General features: G+C 36.9%; 1 protein-coding gene across 2 annotated transcripts in view; it reads left to right on the top strand.

Moving 5' to 3' along the window:
• Positions 1-20891, top strand: part of adck1 (aarF domain containing kinase 1) — a 123383-nt gene that overhangs the window by 93661 nt on the left and 8831 nt on the right. For both annotated transcript variants that reach the window (XM_081347499.1, XM_081347498.1), the window contains one exon: positions 557-754. In XM_081347499.1, coding sequence (XP_081203625.1) covers positions 557-754 — 198 coding nt within the window. The remainder of the gene's footprint in view (positions 1-556; positions 755-20891) is intronic.

Raw genomic sequence — 20891 nt, forward strand, 5'->3', positions numbered from 1 at the left:
ATGTATCAGGTTTTCACAAATACATTAAACTGTACAACTGTTTACAACAGCATTAGTAAATAATAATAAATGTTTCTTAAGCAGTAAATCAGCATATTAGAATGATTTCTGAAGGATCATGTGATACTGAAGACTGGAGTAATAATGCTGAAAATTCAGCTTTGAATAAATTACATTTGAAAATATATTCAAATAGAAAACAGTTTTTTTTAGTGGTAATACAATTTCACAATATTGCTGTCTTTACTGTATTTTTGATCAAATAAATCCAGCCTTGATGAGCAAGAGAGACTTCTTGAAGAGTGTAAACATGACTCGGTTGCTCTGTTTGTTTGAACATCTCAACCAGCCTGATTTTTAAGCAATTTTAGCTCAACCAATACAGTGAATTTGAGGCAGGGACATCTTTTTGGGTTAAAGAAACCAGTTTGAGAACATTCGTTCTCCATTTGGTGGCTCTAGTAGTGTAGAAATGACACACTTTTGCTTTCAAGCTTCTATTGCGTTTGTTTAAAAAACCCAAACACTAACAGAACGAGTTGTGTCTCTGTCCAAGGTGCTGAACCAGGACTTCAGGCTGGACTACTGCAGGCTGTGGCAGAGTCTGATAAAGGGAGACTTGAAAGGCATAGAGCGTTACAGTAAGCGTCTGGGCACAGGGGATCTCTACCCTCTGTTCGCTTGTGTCCTCACTGCCCGCTCATGGACATCAGTTAATGCTGGCATCAGCCAGACGCCTGTCACTCAGTCTGAGGTAATAATCTCTAAGCATTACTTATACTGTTTATTTTTAATAATACAAGGGTGTTTTGATCAAAGTTTGGACACACTTACTTTATTTATACTATATTCCACATGCATAACACACAAAAAAATCTTTAATTTTAACTTCATCAAAGTTTTGCTGCGGTGCTTTTTAACCTGCTGGACATCGTTTGTCCTTTACTATCCCATCCAAGTCATCCATGCATACACTGTAAGTGATGTTAAATAATGTTTTTTGACTTTAATAAAACCTGTTAATTTACATAGATGTTACCATTTTTTCAGTGATCCATTTATACAAAGGCATAATTTATATTTGCGAACAAAACAGATTTGAAGCACTTCAGCTTAATCGTTTAAACTTCATATGGTTTTTAAGATAATGAGGAACATATATGCTGTACAGTATCTAAACTTTTTACTGGTAGTGTATTTTTGCTTGTAATCTTTTTTCCAGGGACAAATGCAAACAGTTGCTATTGCTTGATGTAGTGGTAAGTTAGCAATAACCAGGGAGCAATAACCTCTCCTTCTGCAGGCAAAAACAACAACAACTAGGTAAATTGAGGTTGTGAAAACTGAGCTGTGGAGTGACCACAATAACACCTGTTGACCACATTACAGAACGATGCTCACCTGTCCTCTCATCAAAACTGAATAACTAGCTGTCCAGGTGGCTGGCCTGGTGGCCAGAGGAGTGCTGTTGGGTCAGTGTGGCCGTGGTAAAGGGTTTCTGAAAGCCAGGCCTGGCCGGGATTGGCCTCTGTGGGGGACGTTTGGCCATCTGGAGGGTGTCAGGGACATTTATTTATACTTTTATTACATAACCTTTTACAGGACTTAAGAGTTTGGGCTGTACACGCATATTATAACAGAGCATCCGATTTTTTTGAGTCTTCGCTAACACTATTTGTTACCAGGTTCCTGAAGAATTAAGCTATCTTATTATTACAGGCCTAATATTTAAAGAATAATATTAACAACTTACATTTTATAAAGCTTTAAGCATTATATAACACTTTTTAATATAAAAAGTTACACACAGACACACAGAGAGAGAGAGAAAATATATTTAATAGTTTGTTTTGTTTATACTAATACGTATACATACTTTTTTCTATATGGAACTGTATATATTCATTACTTTAAAGAGCTCATTGTTTCTGCCTTAAGTTATTGTTCCCAAACTTTTGAACGGTAGTGTATATTGTTACAAAAGATTTCTATTCTAAATAAATACAGTTCTTTTTAACTTTTTATTCATCAAATAATCCTGAAAAAAGTATCTCAGGTTATAAAAAAAAATATTAAGCAGCACAACTGTTTCCAACATTGATCATAAATCAGCATATTAGAATGATTTCTGAAGGATCATAAGACACCAAAGACTGGAGTACTTGCTGATGAATATTCAGCTTTGCATCACAAAAATAAATTACATTTTAAAGTATATTAAAAAAGAGAACCATTATTTTAAATTGTAATAATATTTCATAATATTACTGTTTTTTTTTTTTTTTTTTTTTTTTACTGCAGGCTTGATGAGCATAAGAGACTTCTTTAAAAACATTAAAAATAGTAACGTTTCCAAACTTTTGACTGGTACTGTATATATATATAGCTTAAAGGTAACACTTTACAATAACGTTTCATTTATTAGCATTAGTTAACGTATCAACTTACATGAACTAACAATGAGCAATACATTTGTTACTATATTTGTTCATCTTTGTTAAAGTTGGTTAATAAAAATCAAGCTGTTCATTGTTTGCTCATGTTAGTTCACAGTGCATTAACTAATGTTAACAAATATAACTTTTGCTTTTAATAATGTATTAGTAAATGTTGAAATTAACATTAACAAAGATTAATAAATGCTGTAGAAGTGCAGTTCATGATTCTTTCATGTTAACTAATATAGTTAACTAATGAAACCTTATTGTAAAGTGTTACCAGCTTAAATTGTGTATTATTATACAAATACTGAATACTTTCTCCTGTTCTTACTTAATAAGCGTATAGTCAACTTTAAGTAAGCCATTGAAATTAATTTCTATGAATTTTTCTCTAACAGGATATGATAACAGCGTTTGACACCGTCAGATATACTTGACTATTAGCTGATTTGCTGCTTGCTTGTTTTCTGATCCTCATCATTTTCAGGAGCGTTCCACTTAGTCATGTCAGCATGTGGCATTTGAGTGCCCTTTCCTGCAGGTGGCTTTTCTTTGTGGATTAATTACCCCGAAGCCTTTGCGAGGATAATTATGGCCCGGTCCGTGGCCACTCATGTTGGGTATGCTTTTTTAGCGGGGTGTAGTACCTCTTCCCTTCTCTCTCTACCCCTCTGAAAGTGTCTGATTCTCCAAGCCGTGCAAAAGTCTCAGCAGCCATTCCTCCCACCGACATCATCAAATTACCAGAATGTTTTGAAGTAGTCTGGTCTGCCATAATTACAGGCAGTTATAAAGGCGGATTTCACATGTACAGCTGTGGCATTTGCAGAAAGGGAGGCTGTCTCATCTGCATAAGAAAGGAGAGATAAGAACATACTATATTGCCAGCAGAGAATAATGGGCGTTAAAAACTACAACAACAGAGCTTCATGCTTTATGGTCCAGAAGCGAAGATAAAGAATTCTTGAGTTTATATATATAAAGTATAATTTATGCAAGGGTTTTGTTGAGGATTCAGGTGGTGAAATCACACTGCAGCAGAACCACAACAATTTTTCAAGTACACATTATTTATAATGCCATGTCAAATTAACATAACTACATTTACGCTACCAATCAGAAGTTTGGGGTCAGCACGATTTTATGATTTCCACGAAATGATATTTTTATTCAGCAAGGATGCATTAAATTTAACTAAGGTGACAGATTTTTTTTTTTTTTGTCATGATGTAAAAGCCTTTCCCATTTCAGTAACACTTTACAATAAGATGTCATTTATTTGATGTTTATTAACATTAGTTAATGCATTAACTAACATCAACTAACAATGATTACTGCATTTATTAACCTTTGTCAATGTTATTGAATAAAAATGTTTATTAGTTCACAGTGCATTAAACAAATGTTAACGCAAATGCATACAACTTTTAATAATATTTTAGTAAATGTTGAGATTAACATTGATTCACTGTACAAAAAAAAAAATGTTTTTACAAATAAAACTGGCTGTGGTTGCCAGAATAATTCTGTAAAAAAAAAAAAAAAAAAAAAAAAAAAATACAGTAAAAATGTAAACATTTACAGATCAACCTGTAAATTCAACAATTTAAAACTGTAATAAAAAAAAAGAAATCCTAAATCCAACAGCCCTTTTCTGTCCTTCACTGTTTCCACAAAAAAATATTTAGCTGCACAACTGTTTTCAACATTTATAATAGTAAGATTTTTTTCTTGATCAGCATATTAGAATGATATCTGAAGGATCTTGTGACACTGAAGACTGGAGAAATGGCAATGGAGTAATGAAAATACAGCTTTGCCATCACAGGTATAATTACATGTATTAAAATATATATATTTCACAATATTTTTTACTGTATTTTTGATGATAAATGCAGCCTTGGTGAGCATTAGAGACTTCTTTCAAATCTAACCCCAATAGACCCCAAAGCTTTAAACGGTAGTGTGTATTTATTTGTTTGGCAGACCAAAGCGATTTTTATCAGCTTTCCATAAGAATCAAACCACAACCATATTAGTGCCATGCTGAGTTGAGCTACCGGAATGCTGATTTAGTAGTTTAAGGATTTGCAACCTTTTTGACATCAAGTGCTATTTTTCCTTTTCCTTTTTAACTCCCCTTTTTAATTGTTAATTAATTCAGCAGTGCTAACGGCTGGACTCTATTTCCCAGCATGCACCACGGCGTGAATAAATCATGCAAATTACTCCATCATTGTTGAGTGTTTTTGCTCTGCTGTTGTTCCATTTGAATTACGCGTCATGTGGTGACAACTTAGCATGCCCTTCTTCTCTTAATGATATGTTTTGGAGTGTTGCCATTGTTGTTTTTTGTGTGGAAGGTTAGGGACTGTAAAGACATGCTCAAGAACATATTTGCTTTTGTGGTTTATTGAGTCTTGGATAGCGGTCCGCATGGCTCATCTCACAGGTCAGACTGAGCAGATGCAAACGCACACCTCACACCTGCCTCATCTAACCCTGCACTACCATCCACTGACTGCATCTCGACTGCTTCCACACGGTTATTTACAATGTATTTTGTAAATTGTGCACTTTCTTAAAAACAATGTTAACACTTCACAATAAGGTTCCATTAGTTCACGTTAGTTAATGCATTAACTAACATTAAAGGGTTAGTTCACCCAAAAATGAAAATTCTGCCATCATTTACTCACCCTCATGTCGTTCCAAGCCCGTAAGATTTTTGTTCATCTTTGGAACATGGTGATATTTTTAATGAAATCTGAGAGCTTTCTGTCCCTCCATTGACAGTCTATGCAACTACCACTTTCAAGCTACAGAAAGGTAGTGAAGAGATCATTAAAATAATCCATGTGACTCCAGTGGTTTAACCTCAATTCTATGAAGTGACACGAGTGTTTTGTTTGCGCAAAGAAACTTAATTTACCACTTTATTTAAAAAATATTAATCTCTAACGCACATTCACGCAACAACGTCTGCTCTCGTGTCAACACAACACCAATGCTGCGTTGCGCTCTCGTTGAAGATTCATTTGTTTTTGTGAGAAGAGTTCCAAGGCAATGACTTCTTTACGCCTTAGCATAGAATTTAGCATAGAAGAGAATATTTGTTGTGAGTATTTGCACAGATTTTGATTGAAAGGAAGGTGACGTGTTATCATTTTTGGCTGGATGGACATTTCTGCACTCCACAAATGTCTAGAGAGGCCGAGCATGCAAGATGCACTTTTTTTTTTTTTTAAATGGAACACATATAGGGAAACATTTTAAGGTGTGTTCACACTGACAGTGATGGTAAGAACCACTTCTATAAAACTTTTGTGTTGCTTTTGCATCTTTATTGAAGTTTGAAAGCTTTAGTAGGAATTCATTGACAGATTTTTCATTTTTGCTCACTTATTCCATTTGTAGAGGTGTAGAGTTAAAGGGTTACTTCACCTCTGGGAAGATGAATGTGTATTTAAAATAGGTCATTTAAGTAGAAGAAATGTAAAGAAATTTTTGAATTTGGAGCTTTCTAGACTGAGAAAAGCCAGAAAATGTATTTTTGGCTTATGTGGATGAAAGACAACAACTCCCAGAATGCACTTGCTTCACTGCCTTAGGAGGCCACGCCTACCGGTAAGAGTGCGCAGTTGAAAACAACAAAGCTAGCCTACGTGATGAGTTTGCGAGGGATTTAGAGATCGTTCAAAATGTCCGGGATTCGGCTTTTGCGTTCAACAGTCGCCATTCATTCATCATGTTTACTGTGGCGAGCAGGACGAGGCTGACGGCCGCGGGAGAACGGCGCGAGGCCGGTGGCGTCATTACTGAGACGCGCCGGGTCTCGCATCTCTCACGGAGGAGCGGGAATTTTCTTAGCAATGGTAAAACGCACATCAACCGATCACTTGTTTAGCGTTCATGTAAACACTACATTCAAATTCACCAATCGGAATGAATTCAGCTAGATTGAAACAAAAGGTGTGCATGTAAACAATGAATGGCGACCGCAGAACGCAAAAACCGAATCCCGTACATTTTGAACGATCTCGACGGCCGGACAAGTCCGGGAAAAGGAGGATGGTACTTACTCCACTTTCTCCTACTATTCAGCTTTCTCCACAGAACAAGAGCCTGCTAGCTTAGCTTCCAAAGAAAGACGACTGACTGTGTGTACATTATGTGAGTGAGATCCCTCCCTCTATGGGTGGGCTGAAAACATGCGGAACAACGCCATCTACTGGCTGTAGTCTTTAGCCTCTGGCCAGAAAATCCTCCGATGACGCAAAATGACGATTTTTGCGTCATCGGAGGATTTTTTACAGACAAAAAATACATAAATCTCTCGTCTCAAGGGGATATGAGGGTGGAAAGCATGGTAATTCGAAAATACTACAGGTTTTCTACAAAGCTTAATGCTAAATCCTGAAGTATCCCTTTAACTTAATTAACATTGGGGGCCCTTTTATAATGATCTAAGCGCATGGTCTAAAGCGCAGGGCGCAAGTTCACGTAGGGCATGTCCAAATCCACTTTTGCTAGTTTAATGATGGGAAAAATGGTCGGCGCGCCAGGTGCATGGTCTAAAAGGGTTATCCCTATTCTCTTAATGAGTAATGGCTGTGTTTTGGGGTTTACGTGCGTTAAACCAATCAGAGTCTCATCTCCCATTCCCTTTAAATGCAAATTGCGCTCGCGCCATGGCACATTCGCTATTTACATGTCGGAATTTGAAAAATTAGTGAAAAGATCGAACGCGTCTCCAGAGTGCAAACAGAACTGCTCGTGCGCGAGGTAAAAGTGCGCAAGCAGACCATCTACGGGACAAGCCGGATTCCACCATATCTTTATGTACACAATAATAATATTTTACATTGTAATCCTTTTATTTAAAATATTTAGCATGTTTGTGTGCTGCTGTGCATCCCTGTGTGTTTAATAAGCAGAGTGTACGCGCGTTGTGGACCCGCCTGTAGGCGCACATTACTAATGTGCTTTTTAAATAACAAAAAAAATAAAAATATTGCGCCATTGGCTTTAGACCAGGTTTCAGTTGGTCAATGGTGCAGTCTATTTCTGTTGCCTCAAAATAGCAACGTTTCAACAATGTGCCAGAACACACCTTGTTTTCAGACCAGCACGTCCATGGGCGCAAATGCATTTGCTATTTAAACAATGTGGCACAGGACGTGAAAATGATAACTGCGTCGGACTGAAACTAGCAAAAAAAAAACACTTGCATCGCGCTTGGCGCTGCATTGCGCCGGATGTAAAATAGGGCCCTGGAAGTCACTGAGAGATCCTCACAGATATGTTTGTGTGAGAGCTGGTGTTTAGGTAACAGTGCTTTGCGCTCTCTCATTGTGTGATTGAGATCACAGGTGCCCTCCTGACCGTCTGAAGGACTCTCTGTATCTAATAAACACTCTGTGTCCAGAGCAGTGCGTTTCCTATTCACCGCCAGCTGGCTTTGTACCGGGCTATCAATATTAATGCAGTCTCTACAGAAACCAGCGGAAGCATCAGAGAAGCTCCTCTCTGGCAATCTAACACTGAATAGAGATGCACTTGCATTAAATCAGTCAACTGAATAATATGAATGCACTATGAATTTTGTTTTCTATGAATCTAGCTTGTTGTTGATCAGTTAATTAAATTAATTGCTTTGATATCTCAAATCAGCATATTAGAATGATTTCTGAAGGTTTGTGTAAAGACTGGAGTAATGGTTGATGAAAATTCAGCTTTGCATCACAGGAATAAATTATATTTTAAATTATATTAAAATAGAAAATATTTTACTGTATTTACTATATTTTACTTTGTAATAATATTTCACAATATTACGGTTTTTTTTTTCTGTATTTTTGGTCAAATAAATGTAGGCTTGATGAGCATAAGAGACATGATACTGTATGTGTGATAATATATACGTATGTGTTGACCTTTTTTATTTATTACAATTCTTTTTCAGTCCTAGTTCAGTTTAACATATTAGATTTGATGTGCCTCATGATGTTTTACTGAAGTATATTTATTTTAATAATTATATTATCTTCCATAGTTATAATATAACTATAATATCTTATTTATATAAATAATATAACAAATACACAGTACAGTTTAAAAGTTTTAGATCAGTAAGAGTTTTTTAATGTTTTTCACTCACCAAGGTTGTATTTATTTGAGCAAAAATACAGCAAAAAACAGTAATATTTTTACAGTTTAAAAGAACTGTTTTCTATTTAAATATATTTTAAAATGCAATTATTTCCTGTGTTGGCAGAGCTGAATTTTCATCATTATTACTCCAGTCTTCAGTGTCACATGATCTTAATAAAATATATTAAAACAAACTGAAATTAATTTATGTGTCAGTAAATAACTTTTTGGCTTCTTTTCATTGTTTAGGACAGCTCATCCATTAAAAAATTACTACTTAGTTTTGTAAATAAATGCATATGTATGCACAATTTGTATTTGTCTGCACTAATTTTAAGCATTTAAGCATACGTTTTAAGGTGGAAAGTTTTAAGATCATGACAAGCCTAAATTTAGTCATGTGTGTCCAGACTGTTGTCTATATAACCAACAAAATCAGATCAATACCAAAAAACACCACTTCTTTTTTTCAGCTCTGTTGTTTCCCTCTTGACAGCAACATTCATTCCGACAGTCCACATGAAAAGAAAATACACACACACACAAACACACACAGACAAAACTCAACCAGAGCTACAGGTTTCTGTATTTGAAGTGCAGTAAAGGCAAAACCACTCAAACATTTTGATAAACACACACCATTAGTGTTGCAAGTGAAGTGGAGTGCTGGTCAATATGGGCCTGCCCCCTCATTAGAGAGCACGCACTCCTCGTCTGCCAGACCTCCACGGATAAAAGCCTTGTCTCTCTCTTTCTCTCCATCAGCTTCTCATAGGTCTGCCTCGGCAATTACCTGCTACCCAGCATCACCACAGCCCTATTAGCCCTCTGTACAACTAGAGACATGTTCTATTCCAGCATGTTGTACCTACAATATGCTGTGTTATACATTCACTGTCTTTATTTTTTTTTTAAGAAGTCTCTTATGCTGACCAAGGCTGCATTTAGTTACAGCAAAACAAAAATACAGCAAAAATTATGATTACAAATTAAAATAACGGCTTTATTTGAATATATTTAAAAAATTAATTTATTCCTGTGATTTTAAAGCTGAATTTCAGCATCATTAATCCGGTCTTCATGTCACATGATCCTTCAGAAATCATTCTAATATGATTTGGTGCTCAAGAAACTTTTGTTATCATTGTAAACAGTTGAAAGTTGTGCTGCTTAATATATATTTTTTTACAGTATCCTTTTATAAATCAAAAGTTGGTGGACATGATCAAAGTATTTTTGCTTAGTCGTCCTGTAGTCAATAATTGTATCCCTTAAAACTCATCTTTGATCACCAAAATGACATATTTAAAAGTTTTTTTCCTTCAAAAAAATGACTTCATGTCTAAAAATAGCTTGACTGTGTAACTTCCTTGCCTCATTTAGTATACGCGGTTCTATGAATATGCAAATTAGCCCCGCCTCCATTCACTCACACCATCTCAGAGATCCACTCGATCACACATTGATGTGATTGGTTACAAGGTAGTTTGTGACGTCAGAAACACTAGCGATTTTTAACCACGTCTTTGGTTCACTGCAGTTTTAAATAGAGAAAATACTCAGCAATGGTGTTGACTTATGAATATGTATATGGTTTGTCTTAAAGGGTTAGTTCACCCAAAAATGAAAATTCTGTCAGTAATTACTCACCCTCATGTTGTTCCAACCCCGTAAGACCTTCGTTCATCTTCGGAACACAAATTAAGATATTTTTGATTAAATCTGAGAGCTGGGTCACTCCTCCATAGGCTTCTAAGGGATTGGAACTTGCTGGCCATACAGTATACTATACAGTAACTAAAAGTATGATTTAATGGATTATCAAGACACATACCGAGTTTTGTAACGGTACACCAATGCATTCGTAAAGTGTTGCATTCAATATTATATTGTAATTAATGGCATTGTCCTTGTTTTGTTCTATTATAGTGTCACCAAGTGGCGCAGTTCCACCGCTTTTTTTTGTGTTCTCAGAGTCCATACATTTGTATGTGAAATTTGGTGAAAATAGCATAAAAAATTACCCATGGGTGATTTTGATTGGATTTTTTTGGCCACTTAATAGCAACATTTTGACATTTGGGCATTAGCATTTGCTAACGACTTATGTTTCCAAACTTCCTACGGTGGTTTCGTCTCGATCGGTCTCGAACGGTTTCGAAGATATTGGCAAATGTTTTTTAAGAGCTAGTTTACAACATTGCGCTAACCATAAGGCAAAACCTGGAATGTTTGGTATCGTAAGACTCAGCAAGGATTCAGGAATGTAAGGAGATGACTCCCGTGAAAATAAGTCAACCAAATCCAAAGTTATAAGCATTTAAATATTTTTTTTCACCACTAGATGGTGCTGGTCCGAATCTTCTCAGACTCTTTCAGAGCATTGTGCCGATGATCCATACCAAGTTTTGTAAAGATACATTAATGCGTTCATAAAATACAGCATTTTAGTACAAAATTCAAAATGGCCGACATGGGAAAATTGGATATCAGTCGACTCTGCCCTGAATCTAATGAGACCACTTTTATGATTTTTGGACAAACCGTTCAGAAGTTAAAAACAAAAATAGCCATTTTTTCGTATCTCCGGACCAGTAGGTGGCGCTGTGCTGAAACGCAGCATGTGGCCTCAAGTCATGCGTGTGATGACGTACCAAGTTTGGTCTGAATACGATAAAGCGTTGCGGAGATACAGCCTTGCGTCTGTTTTTGCAAGCGCTATACGTAAAATTAGTTTGCGTGGTATTCAAGAACGGTTTGACGAATCAATTTGAATTCCATAACTTTTTGTCGACATGGTCTGAAGATGATCTGGTGAATGCAACTGATTATAACTAATATAGAATAACAATACTTTACTTTTAATATTTTTTCTCCGTTTCAAAACGTCCAGACTGGAATTAATTTAGCTAGACATTCCTAGAGCTTCCAAACAAATGTTTTTTTGGGGGGTGCGGACTGATGGGACCCCGTGAGTCAGTCCTAGAGCTCCTCCTGTCCAATTTTAGGGAAAAATCGGGTCCATTGGAGACGTCCAATGGATTTTTTTAGGCGCGCCGAATAAACACCACAGACACAGTGTAAGAGTAAAACTATATGCAAAATAAGATACACCTGTGTTTTGCCAGATGAGAAGTTTATCCTATGTATCATCCTTTTACTACTTTAATTCATTTTACTCTAATTCATTTTTTAATCTCTTTTAATTCCTTTTATAACTGTTTTCATTTCCCTTGCTTTTATTTTGTGCTTATTTTCGATGCAAAGCACTTTGAATTGCCAGTGTAATATTTTAATTCCTTTCTGTAAAGCATTTTGAATAACTGTTTTAATTTTCCTTGCTTTTATTTTGTGATTATTTTTATTCCTTTCTATGTAAAGCACTTTGAATTGCCAAAGTGTATGAAATGTGCTATATAAATAAACGTGCCTTGCCTTGCCTAGACTGTGTTTTTGACACCATGTGTAGAACTATACATAAATTTACCTAAAAATACTGGGATCAGGTTCATTTATGACACCGACGTGCATTTTTAATATCATACTTTTCATTTTTTTTACTTGTTGCAGTCTAATTACATGCCTGATTAGACAGAGCATAATCATCTTCGGGGCCGCAGCCAAATGAACTGGAGTTTCTCTCAGGGATGGCAGAACGACTTGGCTACAAAATATGCTCTAAATCCTAATCTTGCAATCCAGTGAACGGAACTGTATTCCATTTTGTTTGTTTTGCCGTGAAACAGGAACAAACATCAAGAACATTAGTGCCGAAATTGAAATGAATGCAATTTACATTCATTGTGCTGGAGAAATGCTCGCTTTGTGGATGAATTGAGAGCTGCAATCACTGCTGGAGAAAGACGGCGACAAGGAGGGGGGGTGAAGAGAAAGCAGAGATAGGGAGAACATGGGAGCTAGAGACATAGCCTGTCAATAGATCATAGATATGGACAGAAAAGTGCCAAATAACAATAACATCAAGGAAGAGTGACAGCTCAGAAAAACACTAGGGAGTGAAGGAGTTAAAGGGTGAGTTCAACCAAAAATAAAAATTCTGCCATTAATTACTCACCCTCATGTCGTTCTAAACCCGTAAGACCTTCGTTCATCTTCAGAACACAAATTAAGATAATTTTTTTAGATGAACTGCGAGAGGTTTCTGAACCAGCCATAGGCAGCAACGTCATTGCAACTTTCAAGGCCCGTAAAGGTAGACGTTTTTTATAGAAAGGTTTTTGTTATAAGCGAAGCATTTGTTTGTATGTAAACATGAAGTTTATCGGATGGTTTTACCTAGAAAGGTGAAACAAAGAAAATCTCCAATGAACTGATCTCCTCCGGCAAATGAAGAGAGGCCTTCTCTGCAAACACTTGGGCCTAGGTCTCCAGAGGTTTCTCCTCAGTCCTGTAATCAAAGTTTTTTTTTCGTTGTTTTCTTTTTTTGTTAGCTTTTGGTCTGTTATCTGAAATTGGGTTTATGCTAAAATGGAAAAGTAACTACTGAGCTTTGAACCAAAGAATGCTAAGTGAAAACAAAGACCCAGAGGGCATCTAGGGCAGTGAATTTGAGTGCACTACCTGTTTGCCATGTCTGCCTGGCATTACACTGCTTGCTTGCCTGCCTGCATCAGTCTAATGGTAGTTTATTATTACAAATTTAAATTTTAAATACATTTACATAATTATATATTTTTTAATATTCAGGAAAGGAATTGTATTCTATGTATCACTTTTTTGTAGCCATTTTGGAGAATGAGGGATGAGTTCTGTGTGATGGAAAATGTGTCTGACAAAGCTGACACTCAGATGTTGGCGGAGAACATGGAATTGAACATAATAGCTTTGACCTTTAAACTTCTCAGAAATGATATGAGTGCTTAAATGAGAGTTCTTAAAGCACTGCATTGTTCATACAGTATGTGTCTTTTGAGACACTCTTCATCTTAAAATGGATTGTTTTGTCTAACTGACTTTTCAGTTCTTGAAACCAGATAAAAGTGCCATTTTCTTAGAATGTGAAACAATGTGGGTTTTTTTTTTTTATTTTTTTACTAAAAATGACTTTGTATGCATGTACATATAGAAAAAAATATATGCATTGTAATTTTTAGTAAATTATAAAAATAAAAATGTACTACATTTTAGTTATATATGTGTATGTATGTATACTAAATGGCTCTGCCTTTTAGTATAGAATTTAATGTATTTTTATCTGTCGTTTTCTTTTTTAAATTGCTACTCAGTTAAACTCCCATTGGCAAGAGCATCCCCTTATTACCCCCTGCTAAATCTGCTCGGTTAGTGTAGAGCCCTGAAAGGCCTATATGTGAATAATGAATTGGGAGGCAGGAAGAATATCCTCCCTCCTGTGTAATTGCTTTTGTGTTTATCCCAGGGGAGAGCTTTTTTGGGTTGTTCATAGCGCTGTCCTCGTTGATCAGCCCCATGTCTCATAATGTCTGCCCCGGAGCTGCATATAGTTGGGGGGGAGACTGTTCGGCCTATTTGCCATACAAACCCCTAGCATGTCCACCTCCCCTGTGGTCAGCTGTTTTTCCCTGTCCATCAGAGAAGAGCAGAGATATAGTATGTAAACAGCAGGGGCAGTTTTGAAAGTCTGTATCCCTACATAGTTTCACCTAACTGGCCATAAGAGAAAGAGCGAGGGAAAAAAAAAACAGAAAACTTGAGTGTGCTTGTTTTAGTCTGGCCCTCTATTTCTGAAGTTTCCTTCAGAACCCAATGCTGAGCCTCAGGCTTTGTGACAGGGGCACACACTCAGCTAAAAGAAAGAACTTAAGCTGTCCTCTGAGTTGCTCTGGCCTTTTTATTTGGCGGACAGCTGTGGAAAGTTGGGTTGTCCTGGTGTGAAGGCTTACTGTCAGAAGGCTGAGCTCTGAATAGTTCTCCGTCCAGTGAGCTTGTTAAGCAGTTAAGTCAATTCTGATGTGTAAAGAATTTAATAGTTACTGTCCTAACCTCCCATCATGCACACAGTCCCATAAATCTCGACTACTACTAACCCAGCTGATGTTATTAACAGCCGCAGCTCTCGTAAACATGCATATGCAGCACCGTACTTGAGTACTTTCTCAGTGGATGAGTGAGTAAAGACTTGACATTTTAATTCCGTTTACAGTAGATCCAGTTTCTCTTTGCATCTGTGCAGTTGGGTAGTCACAGTAAAATCAAATCATAACCTAGACATTTTCCGTAGTGCTTTTCTTAGTATTAACACTTGAAAGGTCTCAGGTGTATTGTCTTACTGTGGAACCAATTCACTCCCAATTAGAGTACTTGCTCTAATTTGAGTCTAGTTTGACTCTCTTCAAACTTTCAAGTCATTTCGGCTATTTTTTTTTTTTTATCCTGTAAAGCAGTGGTTCCCAAACTTTTTAGTGGCGTACCCCCTGAGGCATTTAACATCATCCTTCTGAGTACAATAGAAGTCTTCCACTTAGACTACAGTCACTCCTTTTCCATTAGGGGACAATATTTGCCCCCTTAAATTGATTTTCAGGTGCATTTTTGTACATTTTTTTCCAACCCTATTAAATATATGACTTTAAAATTCTTAAAATCCCATTAATAATTATTAATGTGATAAATAAATCAATAAATTACTAAACTAAGTAAATAGTAAATAGTTACTAAATAAAGGCCATCTTTGCACTTCCATGGTACAAGCTTCGTGTATTTAGCTGCATTGTTTAATGCTGTTCAGAGCTGGCATGAATGCAATTGCCTGTCGGGCTTGTTATTCGCTATAACGACCGCCTCTCTAAACATTATCCCGCTTATTACATGGCTACCTACAAAATAGATAATAAATTTGACACAAATTATTGATTTAAAAAGGAGTTTATAGTTTTAAAAACGATTGTATTGCTTCCGCCAAAGAAAATAGTCCGTTCCGCGTCCATAGCAACGCGCTGTTTTTCATGGCAACGGTCTGTTATAGCTCGCAGCGGTCTGTTATCGAGAAATAACAGACCGCATTCTACATTGGAATTCAGCCAAGCCATGTAATAAATAATGTTATGAGATAATGTTTTAAATTAAAATGTTCAACAGAGAAATATGAAATACCGGCAATATTCGGCGGCAAGTCACTGTCTTAATGAGTGAGCCATTGAGTCATTTATTCATCTAGTAATGAAACAAATGTCTGTATTTATGAATGAGTCATTGAATCATTGACTCTCCCGATTCATTCAAAGCCGCAGATTCGTTCACTAAACAGTTCTGCTGTGGCTTTCGTTGGAACTATAATTTCGTTGCAAAATAGAACAAAATTGACAATACTGTGTTTAAAATGTAGGTCACTTAATATTATCTTTTTGTTTGTAGAACTGTTGTATATTATCAGTGTCACGTTTCCAATTGTGTGGATACTCAGCAAAAAAAAAAGCATTCTTGCTCGTATAATATTATCAACAATTAAAACAATGGGTGTTTCTGTTATTATTATTATTAATAATTAATAAACAAGCCAGAATGCGAACATAAATACACATGACAATTCAGTATCCCAAACCTCCCTCGCTCTCCCACCCTGCTGTGTGACACTGAAGACTGTAGTATTGGCTGATAAAAATCCAGCTTTGCATCACAGGAATAAATTATATTTTAAAGTATATTAAAACAGAAGACCATTATTTTAAATTTTAATAATATTTCACAATATTACTGTTTTTTTTGTATATTTGATTAAATAAATGCAGCCTTGATGAGCATAAAATACTTCTTTCAAAAACATAAAGAATAGTAATGTTTCCGAACTTTTGACTGGTACTGTAGGTCTTTACTCAGATCAGAAGGTTGTTTCCCCAACGGACCTCCGTACGCTTGATCAGATTGACCCATTTCCTCAGTGCCTTGATACAGAAAGCTGCAGAGCTGAGGGTACTAAGCGGTTAATCCTTTTATGTAGTGATTTTGACTCCTCACGGGGATGAAATGGAATGTGTATTTGAAGCGCTCGTGAATATGCAGAAGGACTGTCGCATTGTTATTTTAGCGTCCTCTTCCTTATTTTCTCCTAGGGCAAGCTGAGAATTTTTCTTCATTAAGTATTCGACTGAGGAACGGACTATCAATCTACGTGCTCCTGCATGCTGACTGATTTGATGGGTAGTGACTCCGTTGGCCGGTTAGTTACGTGCAGTCCTGTGCCGTCTGGCTGCTCATCACGATGCCCAGAGGGAGGGCCGCTAGGACCATATCCTCCACTAGGACCATATTCCTCCGCCATGACCATATTCTCAACCTCTGCTGTTCTGAGCAGGCAGAGATAGAGCGAGCCATGGATAATCATGACTGTCTCTGTCTCCAGCTGTCTGAGCTGGTAGCACGACACAGTCAGTCTGTCTCTGATTTTGTCCAAATCACGTCCACAAAGAGCGATTGACCCTTTTATGCAGTGCGCCACATCCACCCAAGAGTCATCAGGGGACAATGGCGCATGAACGGAGCAGCGGGGTGACTTACCTCATGATTACCCCTCGTCTTTAAAGTGGAGAGATGCCTTGTAGTTGAACTTTGAAGTGCAGACTAACTTCAAAAGCAGAGAGATGGGGCCCTGCTGCTAAAAGCCAAATGCATCGTCAGGCACGCAAAAAATAGCATACAATGGAGAATGATAATGCGCTACATGACACAGTTAACTCTTCAAGCAAATTAAACTAATAAAGTCCTGAAGAATTCCCTCTACAACATTATTTTTTTATTTTTTTTGTGCGACTCATTTTTGAAATGCAAATATTATTGCTACCCCTCACACATAACAGAAAAAAACCTGGAAATATCCGGTAATTTAAAAAATGTGTTTTCCAGGCCATCATGGAAGTTTTTGATCTGCTCTAAAAAAAAAATTTGTCATTCATTGATTTGATTCGTTCAAACGGCCGATTCATTCAGGAATGAAGTAAATGGCTCTCTTTGTGAATGGACGATTGAATCATTCACCCGGTCGGTTCACCCGATTGACTTGCTAAAAACGTGGATTCAGTCAGAAACGAAGCACCGCTGTGTGTTGCTTGGAGATGCACAACTCTGGCTTTACAGGTAATATTTTCATTGGCAAAATTGAGCAAAAGCAGACTTTTAGAGCAAAAGTGTCTAAAATATAACACAATATTAAAAGGCCCCCTGAAATCAAAATAGCTTTTAGTATGAATATGTTAACCTTAAGGTTATGAATAAGCTGGTGTGTTATTTTTTGTGTTATTTTTTTGTCAAAACAATGACAAAATGTGCATTTAGGAGATATAATCATTCAAAACTTAGTCTCTCATTTCCGCTAAAATGGATCACAGATTTTTTATGACATCACCGCGGACTTCAGCTTCTCATCACATCTTCTGTCCAATCAAATGCTCTCTAGAATCTAAAGCGTCCCGCCCCCTATGCTATAAATAACACATGGCCAAAGTGACTGTTGACACGTCACAAAGCAATATGGGTGGAGATGTGTGTTCGGTTGCTCCATTTTCCAACTGTACGTTGGTTAAGAATGAAATGGCTAGAATTTATTTACAGCTCTACTATTTAATCCAACGTATGTATCATCAGTGCTCTGATTTGCTTCCATGGTGCTGTCAAGTACGAATTGCAGTCTGTGAGGGAAACTAAACACTATTAGCTATTTGAAAAGGGGGAGGAGCCATTCAATATGTCCCGCCTTAGCTTCCTGTTTCATTGGAAATTACGTCAGCGCATCATACAAAGCTGCGCGTTCCAAGGCACTGGGCCTTTAACTTCTTATTTATTGAACTGAAGTATAAAATCAATATCACATTTACACTCGCGCTATTCGGGACAAAAACAGCAATCTTGTGATCGGGTGATATTGCTTAACTATAATCATGAAATAAATATGAGACAATACATTTTTGCCCTGATATCTTGAATTTTAGGGGCATTCTAACTGCTTTCTATAAGCTACAGTGAGTTGTTGCCCTGCTTCATGTTTATCATCCATAAACTGTATGAAATGTAAGATGAGCTATGTAGGTTTGGTGCGGGGTGTTAACGTGTTAAAGCGACAGCCCTAATTTATTTCTTTATTTGTAGGGATTGTTTGTTTTTTAAAATATAATATACCATGAATATAATCTGCACTGTTCATAGACATTTCTGGGTTCTGTGCTTTACATATGTCCAACAATTAGGGATGATTATCTCTTAGTAGGCGTTTAATCCGGACACAGTCCACACATAGGGGCCACTTGAACAGGCCCATAGTGACTCTTGGACTATAACCAACTGTGCAGCACCAAAGGAAATAAGGCAGTGAGCCAATCAAATTAGTCTTTCCTTAAAGGGGTGGTATAATGCCCTTTTCACAAGATGTAAAATAAGTCTCTGTTGTCCCCACAGTGTATGTGAAGTTTTAGCTCAAAATACCCCACAAATATTTTATATAGCATGTTAAAATCGTCACGTTTTGAGGGTGAGCAAAAACGCACCGTTTTGTGTCTGTTCCTTTAAATGCAAATGAGCTGCTGCTCAAGGCACAGGGGGCGGAGCTTCAACAGCTTGCACTCACACAGACATGCACTGAAAATTTCAAAAACGTTTAGCCTTATGTTCAAACCGTAGTCAGACAAAGATGGAGAGACTCAAGAAGAGGTGACAACGTGTAGAACCCAACAGGACATTTCTGAATGGTTAGTTGATGGATTTATGTAGCTTATGTGTAGTTATCTTCTAGTCATTGATTAGCATATTCTGTCTTGATAATCTATAAATGTTCCAGGGGCGGGGTTTATGTAAATTTTACGGTTCGTGATGTCACTAACCCTGGAGGAATGTGTGTAGTTCCTACCAGCCGTTAGTTGTAGTCCTTAAAAAACGATTTCTTTAAAAGTAAATATCTTCCTTTGCTTTGAACTTTGAGCATTGTAACTTTGCAGATGGTGTTTATGCTCAAACAGCAACATTACACACTAACTAAAGTTAAAAAAGTGAAATCATAATCAACCACCCCTTTAAAGAGAATGCGTGCACATGGAGGAGCGCATGTGTTTTTTACTGTTGCCTCAAGTGGTGGAATATATGCAGAGATTGTGGGGGCATATGGGTTGGATGTTGGAGCAGTAGCTTTAGGTCATAGACCAAGTGTTCAGTGTCCTATTTTAATCCGAACCCCTCACTTTTGCTCGCTGCTGCTGCCGGCGCCTGTAAATCCCACCCAAGCGATAGCAAACTTAAATCCACTTAATTTAGCACCTAATCCCCCCCTCCTCCTCCTCCTTCTCTGAAATTTTAGAGATTGAGATTTAAGGATTAGCAGATAAATGGACAGGAAAATGGAGCTTGCACATGTTTTTCAAGCTCAAGTCATAGCACAGCAATCAGTTATTAAAATACTATTGCTGCTGGAGTGCACTGAATGACCAGGCTTTTTTATCCTGCCAAGAAACTGAAGTGATTTCTGGGAACTCTCTTTTGGGAAATTGTCTTTGCATCGACTTTCTCTTTTATGACATGGAATATGTTTGGGATTTTCACACCCTGACCTGTTTTGCGGCTTACTTTACATGATTGCCTATAGGTGATGAAAATCCTTTCAGATGTTTTGACCAATGGCTGTGTATCTAGACTGTCACTCATTTTAATTTGCTTGAAAAAGGATTTAACCTTCACGTCAGGCATCCATCTGAACTTAATCCAAAGATTCAACCATGTGACTTAATATAAACAGCTCTGTCAGGTTATTTTTTCTAAAAGAGGCTAAATTCTACAGAAACTTGTTTCCAACATGGAATAATAAATTAAAAGTAAAAAGTAATTGCAACTTTTTATCTTACAATTCTGACTTTACTGTTTTGAAATTCTAAGTTTAAATTCTACAAGTCTGAGAAAAGTCAGAATTGCGAGTTATAACCTTGGAAGCGTGAAAAATTTGTTCAGATTTGTGAAATATAAACACGGATTTCAATGGGAAAAAAAGTTAATATTGAAAGTTTTAAACTTGCAATTGCAAGGAAAACAAGTCAGAATTGTGAGATTTAAATTTGCAGTTGCGAGGGGGGTGAAATGTTAGAATTATAAGATAAAAAGACAAAATTATCTTTTTTTATTTCATCGCTGTTGTTTATCACTGTAGCACAAGTTGCTGAATAATGCAAACACACCTGGGAACTGAGGGGAAAAAAAATACCGGAACAAAATACTGGAACAGATTTTCATTTCATTAATGGTTCTCACACATGCAATGCAGATGAAACACCATCAAATGCAGTGTCTAGCCCCCTTATAATTAGTCAAATTTTGAACAAATTACTCAAT

The sequence above is a fragment of the Scardinius erythrophthalmus genome (assembly GCF_964197995.2).
Source record: "Scardinius erythrophthalmus genome assembly, chromosome: 19".
NCBI classification, from domain to species: domain Eukaryota; kingdom Metazoa; phylum Chordata; class Actinopteri; order Cypriniformes; family Leuciscidae; genus Scardinius; species Scardinius erythrophthalmus.